This window comes from Staurois parvus, unplaced genomic scaffold, assembly GCF_062004578.1.
Source record: "Staurois parvus isolate SC_StPar_1 unplaced genomic scaffold, SC_StPar_1.0 ptg003658l, whole genome shotgun sequence".
Lineage (NCBI taxonomy): Eukaryota > Metazoa > Chordata > Amphibia > Anura > Ranidae > Staurois > Staurois parvus.
Window position 1 is genome coordinate 48290 of NW_028321454.1, and position 21910 is coordinate 70199.

The 21910-nt window shown below is 56.1% G+C and overlaps 1 protein-coding gene across 1 annotated transcript in view; it reads right to left on the reverse strand.

Moving 5' to 3' along the window:
- The window catches only part of LOC149427565 (intermembrane lipid transfer protein VPS13D-like), a gene marked incomplete at its 5' end in the record, with an annotated part of 94182 nt that overhangs the window by 22859 nt on the left and 49413 nt on the right, over window positions 1–21910 (reverse strand). Inside the window, 10 exon segments of the mRNA XM_089667905.1 lie at window positions 1160–1345; window positions 1426–1500; window positions 2329–2533; window positions 5143–5298; window positions 9070–9203; window positions 9521–9780; window positions 11691–11903; window positions 12952–13067; window positions 13932–14103; window positions 15582–15792. Of these exon segments, the coding sequence (XP_089524031.1) occupies window positions 1160–1345; window positions 1426–1500; window positions 2329–2533; window positions 5143–5298; window positions 9070–9203; window positions 9521–9780; window positions 11691–11903; window positions 12952–13067; window positions 13932–14103; window positions 15582–15792 (1728 nt within the window).

Below are 21910 nucleotides of genomic sequence, written 5' to 3' on the forward strand. Positions count from 1 at the left end.
GGGGTCTCACCCCTCCTCCTCCATCCAACACTGACAGGGGGTCTCACCCCTCCCCCCTCCATCCATCACTGACAGGGGGTCTCATCCCCCCCTCCATCCAACACTGACAGGGGGTCTGCAGATGGGGGCACATCGTGGGGTATTGAGGGAGGGGTCCTGCAGATGGGGGCACATTGTGGGGTACTGAGGGCGGGGTCCTGCAGATGGGGGCACATTGTAGGGTACTGAGGGCGAGGTCCTGCAGATGGGGGCACATTGTGGGGTACTGAGGGCGGGGTCCTGCAGATGGGGGCACATTGTGGGGTACTGAGGGCGGGGTCCTGCAGATGGGGGCACATTGTGGGGTACTGAGGGCGGGGTCCTGCAGATGGGGGCACATTGTGGGGTACTGAGGGCGGGGTCCTGCAGATGGGGGCACATTGTGGGGTACTGAGGGCGGGGTCCTGCAGATGGGGGCACATTGTGGGGTACTGAGGGGGGGTCCTGCAGATGGGGGCACATTGTGGGGTACTGAGGGCGGGGTCCTGCAGATGGGGGCACATTGTGGGGTACTGAGGGCGGGGTCCTGCAGATGGGGGCACATTGTGGGGTAACTGAGGGCGGGGTCCTGCAGATGGGGGCACATTGTGGGGTACTGAGGGCGGGGTCCTGCAGATGGGGGCACATTGTGGGGTACTGAGGGCGGGGTCCTGCAGATGGGGGCACATTGTGGGGTACTGAGGGCGGGGTCCTGCAGATGGGGGCACATTGTGGGGTACTGAGGGCGGGGTCCTGCAGATGGGGGCACATTGTGGGGTACTGAGGGCGGGGTCCTGCAGATGGGGGCACATTGTGGGGTACTGAGGGCAGGGTCCTGCAGATGGGGGCACATTTTGGGGTACTGAGGGGGGGGTCCTGCAGATGGGGCACATTGTGGGGTACTGAGGGCGGGGTCCTGCAGATGGGGGCACATTGTGGGGTACTGAGGGCGGGGTCCTGCAGATGGGGCACATTGTGGGGTACTGAGGGCGGGGTCCTGCAGATGGGGGCACATTGTGGGGTACTGAGGGCGGGGTCCTGCAGAAGGCAGTATCTGTTCTCGGTTATAGCTCCGCCCCCAGATGTTTTTCCCCAACAGACAGACACGACACGTATACACAGCCACGGATATATTACTGACGGGAAAACGTGGTCTCCGCCAGAGGCACATCGCAGTCCATGCAGTCATCAATGAAACAGATGCAGACGCTGTCCGCCTTCAGCTCCACCCCCGACAACCACTGCAGGCCTCCTCCCCCGCTGCTTTTATTGATCTTTAGGGGGTCGGCGTTCTTAAACAGCCATGAAGCGGCTTTGTCCAGCTGACCTTCGAGGGAAAATGATTCCATTGTTAATGTGGTGAAATGCTACAGTAAAGCGATGTACTGATCACACTGAGGAAGATACCTTGTGACGTCAGCAGAGCCTTCCTACAATCCTGCAAAGCAAACCCGAGCTCCTGCAATCGGGCGAGTTGGTTTTCTGGAAGAAGAATAAAAGAAGGTGAAAAAACGAGAAAAACCCTCAAAAAGTCACTCCATGTCATTCACAATCATTTGTGGCTTCACGTGACTCTGACGTTTCTGGAGCTGAAACCAGTGAGTCCAACATTAATGAACTGGAAGTATAGCAATCACTTTACTCCCAGTGCTCCAGAAAATGGAAAGAGATAAGTCCATGAGGTGGCATGCACCTACTTGAATGTAACCTAGTAATTCAGATCATTTTCCAAAGTGGCTGAATTCTTGGAATTCACATTAAAAGAGAAGTTCACTTTTTAGAAACATAATAAATGCAGGTAAAAAAATGTGCATTTATTAAATTTTGCCTACAGGAGTCTGAAAAGCTTTGTGCCAGCAATCAGATTAGCGATGCCATGCAGACCTCCTGTGACCTGTGAAAATATCTGGGGTGGTGGGCGTGGCTATGAACACGTTACATGTTCCACCCTGAAAACAGGCGTAACATGTAACATGTTCTACAGGTGAACTCATCCGCTAACACACCGTGCGTCTCTTCTGCACCATATGACCTCATACATTGTATGTAAGAAGAAAGCCACAAGCATTTCATAGGATGCATTGGATATTTCACATACAACATACATGAACACACACGTGTAGAGCATTCTATTCCCTCCAATGTCATGTATGAATGATCTGGCAGTACTGGGATTCTTTGACATGTAGGATGTGCAATGCCTAGCAATGACTTGTGGGCCGTCCTAGGCGTTCCATGACCTCCATGGCAGTTTTGTGTCAGTATCATGGTCAGCATGGTCAGAGGTGACGTCATCATGTGAGCTCCTACCTAGAAGAGGATCCATGGCGTGTCTGCGGGCGTCTCGCACCGTCACACTCTCATTCTCCTTCATGGTTCCAGCTGTCCCGGACGATGAGGGGTCAGGAGTTCCGGACTCCGGTGCACTGGTCTGCTCAGGGATGGATTTTGCGATGGCCAGAAACAACTGCACATCATTGTAGGACAGACGGATGTCCAGGGTCTGCAGGTGGATCTGGTTCCATGGAAGGAAAAAACGTTTACGGTACGTTTCTGATGTGTTCTGTAGTCTCACAATGCCAAACGTCACCGACGGGTGGGATAGGTGGACACCCCCTGGAAATGGAAGTCCCCTCCCCATGGAAGTTCCCTCCCCATGGAAGTCCCCTCCCCATGGAAATCCCCTCCAACATATGAGGAGGCCTGTCTGCATTCCCAGCCTCTACGTGGCGGGATCATCGCCCTCCAACCAAGGATCTGATCCTCACACAGTTCCCAACAATCCAGACAGACAAGCCGAGAGCAACACTTCAGGATCCACGAAAGTCAAAGGCTGGGAAGGTCACCACTGGCTGGAGGTCTCGTTAACTCCTCACCTACCGGGCACTTCTACCCCCTTCCTGCCTACAGGGCACTTCTATCCCCTTCCCGCCTACAGGACACTTCTACCCCCTTCCCGCCTACCGGGCACTTCTACCCCCTTCCCGCCTACAGGGCACTTCTACCCCCTTCCCGCCTACCGGGCACTTCTACCCCCTTCCCGCCTACCGGACACTTCAACCCCCTTCCCGCCTACCGGCACTTCTACCCCCTTCCCGCCTACAGGACACTTCTACCCCCTTCCCGCCTACAGGACACTTCTACCCCCTTCCTGCCTACAGGGCACTTCTATCCCCTTCCCGCCTGCCGGGCACTTCAACCCCCTTCCCGCCTGCCGGGCACTTCTACCCCCTTCCCGCCTACCGGGCACTTCTACCCCCTTCCCGCCTACCGGGCACTTCTACCCCCTTCCCGCCTACCGGGCACTTCTACCCCCTTCCCGCCTACAGGGCACTTCTACCCCCTTCCCGCCTGCCGGGCACTTCTACCCCCTTCCCGCCTGCCGGGCACTTCTACCCCCTTCCCGCCTGCCGGGCACTTCTACCCCCTTCCCGCCTGCCGGGCACTTCTACCCCCTTCCCGCCCGCCGGGCACTTCTACCCCCTTCCCGCCCGCCGGGCACTTCTACCCCCTTCCCGCCCGCCGGGCACTTCTACCCCCTTCCCGCCCGCCGGGCACTTCTACCCCTTCCCGCCCGCCGGGCACTTCTACCCCCTTCCCGCCCGCCGGGCACTTCTACCCCCTTCCCGCCCGCCGGGCACTTCTACCCCCTTCCCGCCCGCCGGGCACTTCTACCCCCTTCCCGCCTACCGGGCACTTCTACCCCCTTCCCGCCTACCGGACACTTCTACCCCCTTCCCGCCTACCGGGCACTTCTACCCCCTTCCCGCCTACAGGACACTTCTACCCCCTTCCTGCCTACAGGGCACTTCTACCCCCTTCCCGCCTACCGGACACTTCTACCCCCTTCCTGCCTACCGGGCACTTCTACCCCCTTCCCGCCTACCGGGCACTTCTACCCCCTTCCCGCCTACCGGGCACTTCTACCCCCTTCCCGCCTACCGGGCACTTCTACCCCCTTCCCGCCTACCGGGCACTTCTACCCCCTTCCCGCCTACCGGGCACTTCTACCCCCTTCCTGCCTACCGGGCACTTCTACCCCCTTCCTGCCTACCGGGCACTTCTACCCCCTTCCTGCCTACTGGGCACTTCTACCCCCTTCCCGCCTACCGGGCACTTCTACCCCCTTCCTGCCCACAGGGCACTTCTACCCCCTTCCTGCCTACAGGACACTTCTACCCCCTTCCTGCCTACAGGACACTTCTACCCCCTTCCTGCCCAGGCCAGTTTTCAGCTTTCAGTGCACTGAGTAACAGTTGCGCGGTCATACAACTCTGTACCCAGATGAAATTTTTATAATTTTTTTTTAGACAGATAGCGCTTTATTTTGGTGGTATTTCATCACCTCGGGAGGATTTTTATTTTTTTGCTAAACAAACCAAAAACCACTGAAAATGTTGAAAAAAAATGTTTTCTTAGTTTCTGTTATAAAAGTTTATAAATACGTGATTTTCTCCTTCACTGATGTGCGCTAATGAGGCTGCAGTGATGTGCACCGATAGGCTGCACTGATATGTGGCACTGACAGGCATCACTGATGGGCACTGAAAGGCAGCACTCATATATGGCACTGACAGGTAGCACTGACTGGCACTGATATGCGGCACTGATGCACACTGATAGGCGGCACTGATAGGCGGCACTGACAGGTAGCACTGATGGGGCTACACTGATGATCAGTGTACATGTCCCCTCTGATGAATGCCGATTACCGGCTCTCCGCTCCTCTCCTCTGTCAGCGTGACGGCTCATGAGGAGAGGAATGCTGATAACCGGCATTTCCAATTTTCATGCGATCGCTGTGATTGGACACAGCTGATCACATGACTGAGCCGACGTTACTGGCTCTTTCCGTTGATCAGTGATCCGCTGTATCCCAGGGACACACCACTGATCGCTGTGCACCCCCAGGAGTGAGAGGACATCATATGATGTCCCCCCAGAACGAGAGACCCGCCCCCCGCCCGTCATTTCCTTATATGGGAGGCGGTTAATATAGAATGAAGTTCTTGGTGATGGAACTATGCCCCTCCCCCCCAGGCACTGGTGGAAGAGCGCCTTTCCCTGCCGCCTACTGAATGCTTCCCATTAAAGACCCAGAAATCAGTCATTTCCCAGCATTACCTCCAGGACGGGCGGGAAGTCCCCGGTGTTGAACGCATCCATCAGCCCAGAACTGTTCTGATAATTCGAATTCCCCACCAACTCGATCTGAACGTGAACGGGGTCCACGATGGACAGAGCCGTGTCCTGCTCATTCCCCAACCGGCAGCTGAACACCTGAAAACAACAATTCCAGCACTTATAATAAGGAATGGGTGCAAGTGACCGAGCGGGACGGGGGAAGGGTCCGAGCGGGACGGGGGAAGGGTCCGAGCGGGACGGGGGAAGGGGCCGAGCGGGACGGGGGAAGGGGCCGAGCGGGACGGGGGAAGGGTCCGGGGGAAGGGGCCGAGCGGGACGGGGGAAGGGTCCGAGCGGGACGGGGGAAGGGTCCGAGCGGGACGGGGGAAGGGTCCGAGCGGGACGGGGGAAGGGTCCGAGCGGGACGGGGGAAGGGTCCGAGCGGGACAGGGGAAGGGTCCGAGCGGGACAGGGGAAGGGTCCGAGCGGGACAGGGGAAGGGTCCCTCCACTAATACAGATGAATGAGCCCAGGAACCCTCCACTGATACAGATGAATGAGCCAGGAACCCTCCACTGATACAAATGAATGAGCCCAGGAACCCTCCACTGATACAGATGAATGAGCCCAGGAACCCTCCACTGATACAGATGAATGAGCCCAGGAACCCTCCACTTATACAGATGAATGAGCCCAGAAACCCTCCACTAATACAGATGAATGAGCCCAGGAACCCTCCACTAATACAGATGAATGAGCCCAGAAATCCCCCACTAATACAGATGAATGAGCTCAGAAATCCTCCACTGATACAGATGAATGAGCCCAGGAACCCTCCACTGATACAGATGAATGAGCCCAGGAACCCTCCACTGATACAGATGAATGAGCCCAGGAACCCTCCACTAATACAGATGAATGAGCCCAGAAATCCCCCACTAATACAGATGAATGAGCTCAGAAATCCTCCACTGATACAGATGAATGAGCCCAGGAACCCTCCACTGATACAGATGAATGAGCCCAGGAACCCTCCACTAATACAGATGAATGAGCTCAGAAATCCTCCACTGATACAGATGAATGAGCCCAGGAACCCTCCACTGATACAGATGAATGAGCCCAGGAACCCTCCACTTATACAGATGAATGAGCCCAGAAATCTCCCACTAATACAGATGAATGAGCCCAGAAATCCTCCACTGATACAGATGAATGAGCCCAGGAACCCTCCACTGATACAGATGAATGAGCCCAGGAACCCTCCACTGATACAGATGAATGAGCCCAGGAACCCTCCACTTATACAGATGAATGAGCCCAGAAACCCTCCACTAATACAGATGAATGAGCCCAGGAACCCTCCACTAATACAGATGAATGAGCCCAGAAATCCCCCACTAATACAGATGAATGAGCTCAGAAATCCTCCACTAATACAGATGAATGAGCCCAGGAACCCTCCACTGATACAGATGAATGAGCCCAGGAACCCTCCACTTATACAGATGAATGAGCCCAGGAACCCTCCACTTATACAGATGAATGAGCCCAGGAACCCTCCACTTATACAGATGAATGAGCCCAGGAACCCTCCACTTATACAGATGAATGAGCCCAGAAACCCTCCACTTATACAGATGAATGAGCCCAGGAACCCTCCACTAATACAGATGATTGAGCCCAGCAACCCTCCACTTATACAGATGAATGAGCCCAGGAACCCTCCACTTATACAGATGAATGAGCCCAGAAATCCCCCACTAATACAGATGATTGAGCCCAGAAATCCCCCACTAATACAGATGAATGAGCCCAGGAACCCTCCACTGATACAGATGAATGAGCTCAGGAACCCTCCACTAATACAGATGAATGAGCCCAGGAACCCTCCACTAATACAGATGAATGAGCCCAGAAATCCCCCACTAATACAGATAAATGAGCCCAGGAACCCTCCACTTATTCAGATGAATGAGCCCAGGAACCCTCCACTGATACAGATGAATGAGCCCAGGAACCCTCAACTTATACAGATGAATGAGCCCAGAAATCCCCCACTGATACAGATGAATGAGCCCAGGAACCCTCCACTGATACAGATGAATGAGCCCAGGAACCCTCCACTGATACAGATGAATGAGCCCAGGAACCCTCCACTTATACAGATGAATGAGCCCAGGAACCCTCCACTGATACAGATGAATGAGCCCAGGAACCCTCCACTTATACAGATGAATGAGCCCAGGAACTCTCCACTGATACAGATGACTGAGCCCAGGAACTCTCCACTGATACAGATGAATGAGCCCAGGAACCCTCCACTGATACAGATGAATGAGCCCAGGAACCCTCCACTGATACAGATGAATGAGCCCAGGAACCCTCCACTGATACAGATGAATGAGCCCAGGAACCCTCCACTGATACAGATGAATGAGCCCAGGAACCCTCCACTGATACAGATGAATGAGCCCAGGAACCCTCCACTGATACAGATGAATGAGCCCAGGAACCCTCCACTTATACAGATGAATGAGCCCAGGAACTCTCCACTGATACAGATGAATGAGCCCAGGAACCCTCCACTAATACAGATGAATGAGCCCAGGAACCCTCCACTTATACAGATGAATGAGCCCAGGAACCCTCCACTTATACAGATGAATGAGCCCAGGAATCCTCCACTTATGCAGATGAATGAGCCCAGGAACCCTCCACTTATGCAGATGAATGAGCCCAGGAACCCTCCACTTATACAGATGAATGAGCCCAGGAACCCTCCACTTATACAGATGAATGAGCCCAGGAATCCTCCACTTATGCAGATGAATGAGCCCAGGAACCCTCCACTTATGCAGATGAATGAGCCCAGGAACCCTCCACTTATGCAGATGAATGAGCCCAGGAACCCTCCACTTATACAGATGAATGAGCCCAGGAATCCTCCACTTATGCAGATGAATGAGCCCAGGAACCCTCCACTTATGCAGATGAATGAGCCCAGGAACCCTCCACTGATACAGATGAATGAGCCCAGGAACCCTCCACTAATACAGATGAATGAGCCCAGGAACCCTCCACTTATACAGATGAATGAGCCCAGGAACCCTCCACTTATACAGATGAATGAGCCCAGGAACCCTCCACTTATACAGATGAATGAGCCCAGGAACCCGCCACTTATACAGATGAATGAGCCCAGGAACCCGCCACTTATACAGATGAATGAGCCCAGGAACCCTCCACTTATGCAGATGAATGAGCCCAGGAACCCTCCACTAATACAGATGAATGAGCCCAGGAACCCTCCACTAATACAGATGAATGAGCTCAGGAACCCTCCACTAATACAGATGAATGAGCCCAGGAATCCTCCACTTATACAGATGAATGAGCCCAGGAACCCTCCACTGATACAGATGACTGAGCCCAGGAACCCTCCACTGATACAGATGAATGAGCCCAGGAACCCTCCACTTATACAGATGAATGAGCCCAGGAACCCTCCACTTATACAGATGAATGAGCCCAGGAACCCTCCACTGATACAGATGAATGAGCCCAGGAACCCTCCACTGATACAGATGAATGAGCCCAGGAACCCTCCACTGATACAGATGACTGAGCCCAGGAACCCTCCACTTATACAGATGAATGAGCCCAGGAACCCTCCACTTATGCAGATGAATGAGCCCAGGAACCCTCCACTGATACAGATGACTGAGCCCAGGAACCCTCCACTTGTACTGGCAGGGAACAGGAGTTGCCCTTCTTCATTCTATTATTCACAATGGTGACAATATAAGAAATGCGTTGATATAAATGTAAAAACAACAAAACTGACAGAAGATGTATGGAGGGAAAAGCGACCAATGAGATACGAGGCACAAAGTGACAGACAGATGACCTGAGTCCTCCTCTTACCTCAATCCCAAACAAGCTGCCAGAGAACGGACGATCGACCAGTTTTGGTTTGTAGGTAAGAACGGTCGTTCCTTTCAAGATGATGGCATTTGTATCGACACAAGATGCGTCCTCAACGACCACAAACTCCGTTCCTAGAGGAAGTCAGAGAAATGTAGATCAGTCTACAACATTCACCAATGGAGAATTCCCATCCATGGGCTTCCAACAACGTCTCTTCTATAGTCACAAGGCCATGGGGGGAGGGGGCTGCAATGTTACCAGCCAGGAAGGACTGAACAGACCTAGAAATCTGCTCCCATTCCCACCACATTCCAACCTCCAAACCCCCAGAAGCTGCAGACCCTGGAGGCTGGGCGGGGTGGCTGGATTTCGGGGGGGGGGCAGATGTGATTGGTTTTCTCTAGCCGGTCCGAGCTGAACCGAGGAGACACACACAGAGACCTCTCACCAGTAACGTTGATCTTGACTTCCAGCTGTTTTTCGGGGGTCAGCTGTACAGACGACCTCTTGGTTACCACACCGGATTTCACCGTTTTGGGGAGCACGGGCACAGAGGTGCCGGCCTGGTCTTCTGGGAGATGGTGGCCATGATGTAATTTGTCGCTCGGGGTCTGCAGAAACTTGTGCACAAGCATCAACCAATCAAAGATCAGGAAGACTCGCAGGTTGTTCAGGACGACGGTGAAGAAGGAGGTGTCTTTGGTGGATCTGGAGAACAGAGATGACACGTAAGGGGCGGACATTTCTCCATGAGAGGAACATTCGGATACAAGGCCGACATTCATCACTGGTATTCTAGTCTGACTCTTCATCTCCAGGTCGGCCTGTCATGTCCATCCTCACACACTGGGGATGACCTACTAAAGGAAGAGGCACTTCCCAGACTGAATGCTGGCTGAGCTAACAAGGAGAAGTCGCGTTTCCTTCCATCACTAATCCTGCCGAATAAAAACTGCCGCTAGATTTATCCTTCCACATCACTGGATAATCCAGACACGGGGATGGGGTACTCAACCCACACCTAGGCATCTCCGAGGGCACAGGGTCACTTACCTCTCCTAATGGAGAAAGAGGTACCTACCCCAACAGGAGGGCACCCTGGATTACAGACCGCCCCATGGAGGACCCTCACCCCACACCACGTCTGGGGAAAGAAGGGAGGGGTATCTACTTACCGATTCAGGGTAATGTGTGGGTGACACTCCCGAGACAGACCCTTCTCTCCACCAAAGTGGGGGCTCTAGGTCAGGGGGGGCTCTAGGTCAGGGTATCCACTATGCAGTGCCGGCACCCAGTCATACGAGTCCCCACAAGATCTCTAAAGTGGGACTTCACCCCTCAATCCCCACGGACTGTGTAATCCTCATACTGCCGGCATTAGTAAGTAGATCGGAAAGTAGATCACATTTTCTGGTTTTAAACTTTCAGTCACTTCCTGGTTTCCATGTCTAGGAAAATGATGTCATACATCCCAGGAGTCTTCAGGAGGGGCTTATTCAGCTAAGGCACATGGGCTGCAGATTCCAGGAAGTAAATTCACCTGCCCTTACTTAAGATGGCCACGGCCAGAAATGCTAGAGGCATGTTTCTCAAAGCAAAATAAAGCATGGAGACATGGGTGGACGGAGACGTGGGTGGACGGAGACGTGGGTGGACGGAGACGTGGGTTGATGGATGGATGGAGACGTGGGTGGATGGAGACGTGGGTGGATGGATGGATGGAGACGTGGGTGGATGGAGACGTGGGTGGGTGGATGGATGGAGACGTGGGTGGATGGAGACGTGGGTGGACGGAGACGTGGGTGGACGGAGACGTGGGTGGACGGAGACGTGGGTGGACGGAGACGTGGGTGGACGGAGACGTGGGTGGACGGAGACGTGGGTGGATGGAGACGTGGGTGGATGGAGACATGGATGCATGGAGACGTGGGTAGGTGGATGGATGGAGACGTGGGTGGATGGAGACGTGGGTGGATGGATGGATGGAGACGTGGGTGGATGGAGACGTGGGTGGACGGAGACGTGGGTGGACGGGGGGGGGTGACTTATGGCCTATGGCCACCCCTCTCACCTGTGGTGAAGCTCAATCTGCATATCACACACATAATAAACAGGGGGGGGGTGACGGACATACTGCAGGGCGTTCCCTCCCTATGGCCGCCCCTCTCACCTGTGGTGAAGCACATAATGAACACGGGGGGGGAGGGAGGGGGAGGACGGGCCACGGGGCGTTCTCTGCCTGTGGCCGCCCCTCTCTGCCTGTGGCCGCCCCTCTCTGCCTGTGGCCGCCCCTCTCTGCCTGTGGCCGCCCCTCTCTCCCTGTGGCCGCCCCTCTCTCCCTGTGGCCGCCCCTCTCTGCCTGTGGCCGCCCCTCTCTGCCTGTGGCCGCCCCTCTCTGCCTGTGGCCGCCCCTCTCTGCCTGTGGCCGCCCCTCTCTGCCTGTGGCCGCCCCTCTCTGCCTGTGGCCGCCCCTCTCTCCCTGTGGCCGCCCCTCTCTCCCTGTGGCCGCCCCTCTCTGCCTGTGGCCGCCCCTCTCTGCCTGTGGCCGCCCCTCTCTGCCTGTGGCCGCCCCTCTCTCCCTGTGGCCGCCCCTCTCTCCCTGTGGCCGCCCCTCTCACCTGTGGTGAAGTTCGATCTGCAGGGAGCCGGGATTGCTGTTGGATTTGGACGGTTGCAGGATGCAGTTGAACACGTTGGGTTTCGGAGCGGCGGGCGCCTTGTGGCCGATGTAGCGGGTGTCGAACGCCATCATAGAATGGGAAACCAAGTTGATGGACTTCGTCTGGTTGGAAAAACTCTCAAATAGCAGTTTGGATTTTTTAAAGTCAAACCTAAATGATAAGAAAGACAAATATAAAGAGTCATTCAGCACAATGAGAGATCCCGGCCTAAAGAGTGACTCTCAGCCTATGGCCGCCCCTCATCCTATGGCCGCCCCTCTCACCCTATGGCCGCCCCTCTCACCCTATGGCCGCCCCTCTCACCCTATGGCCGCCCCTCTGCTCGCCCACACAGTTCCCCCCGACCCCCAATTCCGCTCGCCCACACAGTTCCCCCCCGACCCCCAATTCTGCACTTCCACAGTGTTCCACCCGACCCCCCAATTCTGCACGCCCCCAGAGTTCTCCCCGACCCCCCAATTCAGCACTCCCACAGAGTTCTTCCCGACCCCCCCAATTCTGCACTCCCACAGAGTTCCCCGTCCCCCCAATTCTGCACGTCCACAGAGTTCCCCCCCAACCCCCAATTCTGCACACCCACAGAGTTCCCCCTGTCCCTCCAATTCTGCACACCCACAGAGTTCCCCCTGTCCCCTCAATTCTGCACACCCACAGAGTTCCCCCCCCAACCCCCAATTCTGCACGCCCACAGAGTTCTCCCCCCAACCCCCAATTCTGCACACCCACAGATTTCCCCCCGACCCCCCAGTTCTGCACGCCCATAGAGTTCCCCCGACCCCCAATTCTGCACGCCCACAGAGTTCCCCCCCTGACCCCCCAATTCTGTACGCCCACAGAGTACCCCCCAACCCCCAATTCTGCATTCCCACAGAGTTCCCCCCAACCCCCAATTCTGCATGCCCACAGATGTGCCGCAGGGATTCGGGCTCCTGCAGGGTCTGGCAGCACAGGCAGATCTCCTGTTTCCAGTACGGAAGTCCCAAACCTCTCTGTCTGTCCAATCACACACAGAGCCGTGTCTTGGCCCCCACTTCTGTCTCAGCCAATGAGAAGAGGGAGTCCCAGGATAGCCGAGATTCCAGTGCACATGACTAGATCTAGAGGGTTGAGTATTGAGGGGCCGGGGGGGGGGGGGGGAGGATAATGCACACAGAATGCACCTTCAGCCTTTACAACCACTTTAATGAACACAACTTACCTGGCCAGGGAGCCGTTCCCCCGATCCTTCTCTTGGTCCTCAAGGAGCTCCAGACTGACGTTCACCATGTCAATGAGGAAGGACACCCCGGTGTAGACCTCTCCACTGAGCACCGTCTGCAGACAGAGGACAGCCAGGGAAATGCACATTATAAAATCATCCTGGAATATGGAAGCTGCCTTCCTGATCTCCTAGAAAAGCCCCTCTGCCTGGCTCTCTGTCTTCAATACATAGTCACTGAATTGGTGAGGCCAGGACTCCAGATCGGGTTTGTTCCAGGTCTGATCCTCAGGAAGTTCTGAAGCCGATGGATCGTCCGGACTGATAGGGAGCGCACGGGTTCATGTTTCCCGGCCTCCATGTTCCCTAATGTTCCCAGTCCTCCACGTTCCTTGACCCGCACGTTCCCGGGCCTCCACGTTCCCGGGCCTCCATGTTCCCTAACGTTCCCGGCCTCCATGTTCCCTAACGTTCCCAGGCCATCACGTTCCCAGTCCTCCACGTTCCTTGACCCGCACGTTCCCAGGCCATCACATTCCCAGTCCTCCACGTTCCCAGTCCTCCACGTTCCCCGGCCTCCACGTTCCTTGACCCGCACGTTCCCGGGCCTCCACGTTCCCGGGCCTCCACGTTCCCCGGCCTCCATGTTCCCTAACGTTCCCGGCCTCCATGTTCCCTAATGTTCCCAGGCCATCACGTTCCCAGTCCTCCACGTTCCCCGGCCTCCACGTTCCCAGTCCTCCACGTTCCTTGACCCGCACGTTCCCGGGCCTCCACGTTCCCCGGCCTCCACGTCCCCCGGCCTCCACGTCCCCCGGCCTCCACGTCCCCCGGCCTCCACGTCCCCCGGCCTCCACGTCCCCCGGCCTCCACGTTCCCCGGCCTCACTAGGACATGGATTAGTCCTCCATCAGGACACAGCGCTATCTACAGCTTTCCAGAAGCAGAACTCCCACCAATCACAAAGAGGTCTCCCTTACATGACTGCGCGGATCCTGCAGGTCATACGGACGCATGAAATCCTCCACGGGTTCCCCCAGATTATTCTCCAGCAGGCCTTTGATCAGTCTGTATTTACTGAGATCCAGTGAGCAGAGCACCGAGGACAGACTTCCATGGATGGACAGATCCGGGACCGAGTGACTCATCTCTCTGCAGGAGAAACAAGAATATATGAATGGATGCATGACCCGCCAGCAAATAAATCCCATCCTCCGACATCTTATCCTCCCGACGTCCCATCCCCCGGCGTCCCCATCCTCCCGGCGTCCTCCCAGCGTCCCCATCCTCCGACATCTCATCCTCCGGCGTCCCCATCCTCCAGCGTCCCCATCCTCCCGGCGTCCCCATCCTCCCGGCATCCTCCAGCATCCCCATCCTCCGGCGTCCCCATCCTCCCGGCGTCCCCATCCTCCCGGCGTCCCCATCCTCCGACATCTTATCCTCCCGGCGTCCCCATCCTCCCGGCATCCCCATCCTCCGGCATCCCCATCCTCCCGACGTCCCATCCATCCATCCAGCTCCATCTAACCCCCAAAGTGGATATTTGTATGTCGGGGTGCCCGGACGTAGGGGGTCTGGCTCCATCTAACCCCCCCAAAGTGGATATTTGTATGTCGGGGTGCCCGGACGTAGGGGGTCCGGCTCCATCTAACCCCCCAAAGTGGATATTTGTATGTCGGGGTGCCCGGACGTAGGGGGTCCGGCTCCATCTAACCCCCCCAAAGTGGATATTTGTATGTCGGGGTGCCCGGACGTAGGGGGTCCGGCTCCATCTAACCCCCAAAGTGAATATTTGTATGTCGGGGTGCCCGGACGTAGGGGGTCCGGCTCCATCTAACCCCCCCCAAAGTGGATATTTGTATGTCGGGGTGCCCGGCTCCATCTAACCCCCAAAGTGGATATTTGTATGTCGGGGTGCCCGGACGTAGGGGGTCTGGCTCCATTTAACCCCCCCAAAGTGGATATTTGTATGTCGGGGTGCCCGGACGTAGGGGGTCCGGCTCCATTTAACCCCCCCAAAGTGGATATTTGTATGTCGGGGTGCCCGGCTCCATCTAACCCCCAAAGTGGATATTTGTATGTTGGGGTGCCCGGACGTAGGGGGTCCGGCTCCATCTAACCCCCCCCCAAAGTGGATATTTGTATGTCGGGGTGCCCGGACGTAGGGGGTCCGGCTCCATCTAACCCCCCCAAAGTGGATATTTGTATGTCGGGGTGCCCGGACGTAGGGGGTCCGGCTCCGTTTGGACAGACTGGTGAACACCCGGTACCTGTATATGTACAAGGCCACACGGAAGTTCCTGCCCCGTTGTTATGGCAACCTGGAAGGAAGGTAAGTGCGGTGTGACGGTTCCTGGGGTAGATGGCGGCGATATCCCAGAAGCCCCCGGGATTGGCCGAATGATGAAATCGCCGAGGTGGGCGGGACCGGAAGTGCAGACTACAAATAAAGTACTTAGAGGAAGAAATGAGATGATTGCCATTCCAGACGGTCCTGCGGGTCAGCATTGGGTTGCCAGGAACATGGAGAAATGGGTGGAGCTCCGCTCTAACTGAACACGCTGAAGGAAGAAGCTGATTGGCCGCACCAGGTTTGGTAAATCTCCCCCAATGACACCAATACTCACTTGTCCAGATTCCTCTCCAGCTGGAGCTTCAGTCGGCATGGCTCAGCCAATAGGCTCCCGCCCGTCTGCCGGACCATGTATGACGGGAAGAAGAGGACACATTGGGGTCTCTCCAGGCCTTCAGCAGAGTCTCGGGGGCTTCTCTGGGCAGCAAAGATGTCCATGTCTTGTAGATCCACCACAATGCAGTCCAACAGACAGACGTGGTCTCCTGCCGGAACAAACACATCGTTTTCTAAGGCCTTGAGGTGGGCCGGAACTCTCAGGGGGCAACAAGCTGAGGGAATGCTGCCCACTGAGCCACCCGGTCACATGATCTCTTATGCAGTGAACTGACCAATCGGAATTCCGGTCCTTCCATTCAAGAGAGATCACATGACCAGATGAGTAGGTCTTCGGATGTGATCGGCACTGAAGGGAGCAGAGGTGCCCAAACTACGGCCCTCCAGCTGCTGAAGTACTACAAGTCCCATCATGCCTCTGGGTGTCAGTCTTGCAAGGCCTCATGGGACTTGTAGTTCCTCAACACCTGGAGGGCCGCAGTTTGGACAGGGCTTAGGAGGAAAGCAGAATGGAAGTTTTCAGCCCTTTTGTTGCTCTCTGTCTATCCCGGCATGACGGATGTCACAGCTTGTTGGGTTTTTAGATTTTTTATTGATTTTCCAGCAAAATGTACAAAATAATTTACAAATACAGAAATAAATAGAAGCCCAGCGGCCATATTGGTTGCAGCGCCTGGACCTGCGCAGCCATTGCGTCCAAATAGAAATGAATGGAACCCCTGAGCACCCCGCTGCAGGAAAACACTCGCCCTCACATGGGCGTACGCTGCCCTCACATGGGCGTACCCTGCCCTCACATGGGCGTACCCTGCAGACAAACACTGCCCTCACATGGGCGTACACTGCTGGCAGACACTGCCCTCACATGGGCAGACACTGCCCTCACATGGGCGTACCCTGCAGGGAAAAACTGCCCTCACATGGGCGTACACTGCAAACACTGCCCTCACATGGGCGTACACCGCAGGCAAACACTGCCCTCACATGGGCGTACACCGCAGGCAAACACTGCCCTCACATGGGCGTACCCTGCAGCCAAACACTGCCCTCACATGGGCGTACACTGCCCTCACATGGGCGTACCCTGCAGCCAAACACTGCCCTCACATGGGCGTACCCTGCAGGGAAAAACTGCCCTCACATGGGCGTACACTGCAAACACTGCCCTCACATGGGCGTACCCTGCAGGCAAACACTGCCCTCACATGGGCGTACCCTGCAGACAAACACTGCCCTCACATGGGCGTACACTGCAAACACTGCCCTCACATGGGCGTACACTGCAGGCAAACACTCGCCCTCACATGGGCGTACACTGCAGCCAAACACTGCCCTCACATGGGCGTACCCTGCAGCCAAACACTGCCCTCACATGGGCGTACACCGCAGGCAAACACTGCCCTCACATGGGCGTACCCTGCAGCCAAACACTGCCCTCACATGGGCGTACCCTGCAGCCAAACACTGCCCTCACATGGGCGTACCCTGCAGCCAAACACTGTCCTCACATGGGCGTACACTGCAAACACTGCCCTCACATGGGCGTACACTGCAGGCAAACACTCGCCCTCACATGGGCATAAACTGCAGGCAAACACTGCCCTCACATGGGCGTACACCGCAGGCAAACACTGCCCTCACATGGGCATAAACTGCAGGCAAACACTGCCCTCACATGGGCGTAAACTGCAGGCAAACACTGCCCTCACATGGGCGTACACTGCAGGCAAACACTGCCCTCACATGGGCGTACACTGCAGGCAAACACTGCCCTCACATGGGCGTACCCTGCAGCCAAACACTGCCCTCACATGGGCGTACCCTGCAGCCAAACACTGCCCTCACATGGGCGTACCCTGCAGCCAAACACTGCCCTCACATGGGCGTACCCTGCAGCCAAACACTGCCCTCACATGGGCGTACCCTGCAGCCAAACACTGCCCTCACATGGGCGTACACTGCAAACACTGCCCTCACATGGGCGTAAACTGCAGCCAAACACTGCCCTCACATGGGCGTACACTGCAGGCAAACACTGCCCTCACATGGGCGTAAACTGCAGCCAAACACTGCCCTCACATGGGCGTAAACTGCAGCCAAACACTGCCCTCACATGGGCGTACACTGCAAACACTGCCCTCACATGGGCGTAAACTGCAGCCAAACACTGCCCTCACATGGGCGTACACTGCAGGCAAACACTGCCCTCACATGGGCGTAAACTGCAGCCAAACACTGCCCTCACATGGGCGTACCCTGCAGCCAAACACTGCCCTCACATGGGCGTACACCGCAGGCAAACACTGCCCTCACATGGGCGTACCCTGCAGCCAAACACTGCCCTCACATGGGCGTACCCTGCAGCCAAACACTGCCCTCACATGGGCGTACCCTGCAGCCAAACACTGCCCTCACATGGGCGTACACCGCAGGCAAACACTGCCCTCACATGGGCGTACACTGCAGCCAAACACTGCCCTCACATGGGCGTACACTGCAGCCAAACACTGCCCTCCCATGGGCGTACCCTGCAGCCAAACACTGCCCTCACATGGGCGTACCCTGCAGCCAAACACTGCCCTCACATGGGCGTACCCTGCAGACAAACACTGCCCTCACATGGGCGTACCCTGCAGCCAAACACTGCCCTCACATGGGCGTACCCTGCAGCCAAACACTGCCCTCACATGGGCGTACACCGCAGGCAAACACTGCCCTCACATGGGCGTACACTGCAAACACTGCCCTCACATGGGCGTACACTGCAAACACTGCCCTCACATGGGCGTACACTGCAAACACTGCCCTCACATGGGCGTAAACTGCAGGCAAACACTGCCCTCACATGGGCGTACACTGCAAACACTGCCCTCACATGGGCGTAAACTGCAGCCAAACACTGCCCTCACATGGGCGTACCCTGCAGCCAAACACTGCCCTCACATGGGCGTACACTGCAGGCAAACACTGCCCTCACATGGGCGTACCCTGCAGCCAAACACTGCCCTCACATGGGCGTACACTGCAAACACTGCCCTCACATGGGCGTAAACTGCAGCCAAACACTGCCCTCACATGGGCGTAAACTGCAGCCAAACACTGCCCTCACATGGGCGTACACCGCAGGCAAACACTGCCCTCACATGGGCGTACCCTGCAGCCAAACACTGCCCTCACATGGGCGTACCCTGCAGCCAAACACTGCCCTCACATGGGCGTACCCTGCAGCCAAACACTGCCCTCACATGGGCGTACCCTGCAGCCAAACACTGCCCTCACATGGGCGTACACTGCAAACACTGCCCTCACATGGGCGTAAACTGCAGCCAAACACTGCCCTCACATGGGCGTACACTGCAGGCAAACACTGCCCTCACATGGGCGTAAACTGCAGCCAAACACTGCCCTCACATGGGCGTAAACTGCAGCCAAACACTGCCCTCACATGGGCGTACACTGCAAACACTGCCCTCACATGGGCGTAAACTGCAGCCAAACACTGCCCTCACATGGGCGTACACTGCAGGCAAACACTGCCCTCACATGGGCGTAAACTGCAGCCAAACACTGCCCTCACATGGGCGTACCCTGCAGCCAAACACTGCCCTCACATGGGCGTACACCGCAGGCAAACACTGCCCTCACATGGGCGTACCCTGCAGCCAAACACTGCCCTCACATGGGCGTACCCTGCAGCCAAACACTGCCCTCACATGGGCGTACCCTGCAGCCAAACACTGCCCTCACATGGGCGTACCCTGCAGCCAAACACTGCCCTCACATGGGCGTACACCGCAGGCAAACACTGCCCTCACATGGGCGTACACTGCAGCCAAACACTGCCCTCACATGGGCGTACACTGCAGCCAAACACTGCCCTCCCATGGGCGTACCCTGCAGCCAAACACTGCCCTCACATGGGCGTACCCTGCAGCCAAACACTGCCCTCACATGGGCGTACCCTGCAGACAAACACTGCCCTCACATGGGCGTACCCTGCAGCCAAACACTGCCCTCACATGGGCGTACCCTGCAGCCAAACACTGCCCTCACATGGGCGTACACCGCAGGCAAACACTGCCCTCACATGGGCGTACACTGCAAACACTGCCCTCACATGGGCGTACACTGCAAACACTGCCCTCACATGGGCGTACACTGCAAACACTGCCCTCACATGGGCGTAAACTGCAGGCAAACACTGCCCTCACATGGGCGTACACTGCAAACACTGCCCTCACATGGGCGTAAACTGCAGCCAAACACTGCCCTCACATGGGCGTACCCTGCAGCCAAACACTGCCCTCACATGGGCGTACACTGCAGGCAAACACTGCCCTCACATGGGCGTACCCTGCAGCCAAACACTGCCCTCACATGGGCGTACACTGCAAACACTGCCCTCACATGGGCGTAAACTGCAGCCAAACACTGCCCTCACATGGGCGTAAACTGCAGCCAAACACTGCCCTCACATGGGCGTACACCGCAGGCAAACACTGCCCTCACATGGGCGTACCCTGCAGCCAAACACTGCCCTCACATGGGCGTACCCTGCAGCCAAACACTGCCCTCACATGGGCGTACACCGCAGGCAAACACTGCCCTCACATGGGCGTACACTGCAAACACTGCCCTCACATGGGCGTACACTGCAAACACTGCCCTCACATGGGCGTACACTGCTGGCAGACACTGCCCTCACATGGGCGTACACTGCCCTCACATGGGCGTACACCACAGGCAAACACTGCCCTCACATGGGCGTACACCGCAGCCAAACACTGCCCTCACATGGGCGTACACCGCAGGCAAACATTGCCCTCACATGGGCGTACACTGCCCTCACATGGGCGTATACTGCCCTCACATGGGCGTACACTCTACTACATCCAACGAGGCCTTTCCACAAAATGAAGGCCAGGCTCTAAGGTGGCTGTGAAGAACCTACCCCTAACCCCTGTATGTGAGCTCTGTGATCACCAGGGTCCCTGTATGTGAGCTCTGTGATCACCAGGGTCTGTATATGTGAGCTCTGTGATCACCAGGGTCCCTGTATGTGAGCTCTGTGATCACCAGGGTCTCTGTATGTGAGCTCTGTGATCACCAGGGTCTGTATATGTGAGCTCTGTGATCACCAGGGTCTCTGTATGTGAGCTCTGTGATCACCAGGGTCTGTATATGTGAGCTCTGTGATCACCAGGGTCCCTGTATGTGAGCTCTGTGATCACCAGGGTCTCTGTATGTGAGCTCTGTGATCACCAGGGTCTGTATATGTGAGCTCTGTGATCACCAGGGTCTCTGTATGTGAGCTCTGTGATCACCAGGGTCTGTGTATGTGAGCTCTGTGATCACCAGGGTCTGTATATGTGAGCTCTGTGATCACCAGGGTCTCTGTATGTGAGCTCTGTGATCACCAGGGTCTCTGTATGTGAGCTCTGTGATCACCAGGGTCCCTGTATGTGAGCTCTGTGATCACCAGGGTCTGTATATGTGAGCTCTGTGATCACCAGGGTCTGTATATGTGAGCTCTGTGATCACCAGGGTCTGTATATGTGAGCTCTGTGATCACCAGGGTCTCTGTATGTGAGCTCTGTGATCACCAGGGTCTCTGTATGTGAGCTCTGTGATCACCAGGGTCTCTGTATGTGAGCTCTGTGAATACTCACCAGGGTCTGTGTATGTGAGCTCTGTGATCACCAGGGTCTCTGTATGTGAGCTCTGTGATCACCAGGGTCTCTGTATGTGAGCTCTGTGATCACCAGGGTCTCTGTATGTGAGCTCTGTGATCACCAGGGTCTCTGTATATGTGAGCTCTGTGATCACCAGGGTCTGTATATGTGAGCTCTGTGATCACCAGGGTCTGTATATGTGAGCTCTGTGATCACCAGGGTCTCTGTATGTGAGCTCTGTGATCACCAGGGTCTGTGTATGTGAGCTCTGTGATCACCAGGGTCTCTGTATGTGAGCTCTGTGATCACCAGGGTCTCTGTATGTGAGCTCTGTGATCACCAGGGTCTCTGTATGTGAGCTCTGTGATCACCAGGGTCTCTGTATGTGAGCTCTGTGATCACCAGGGTCTCTGTATGTGAGCTCTGTGATCACCAGGGTCTCTGTATGTGAGCTCTGTGATCACCAGGGTCTGTATATGTGAACTCTGTGATCACCAGGGTCTCTGTATGTGAGCTCTGTGATCACCAGGGTCTCTGTATGTGAGCTCTGTGATCACCAGGGTCTGTATATGTGAGCTCTGTGATCACCAGGGTC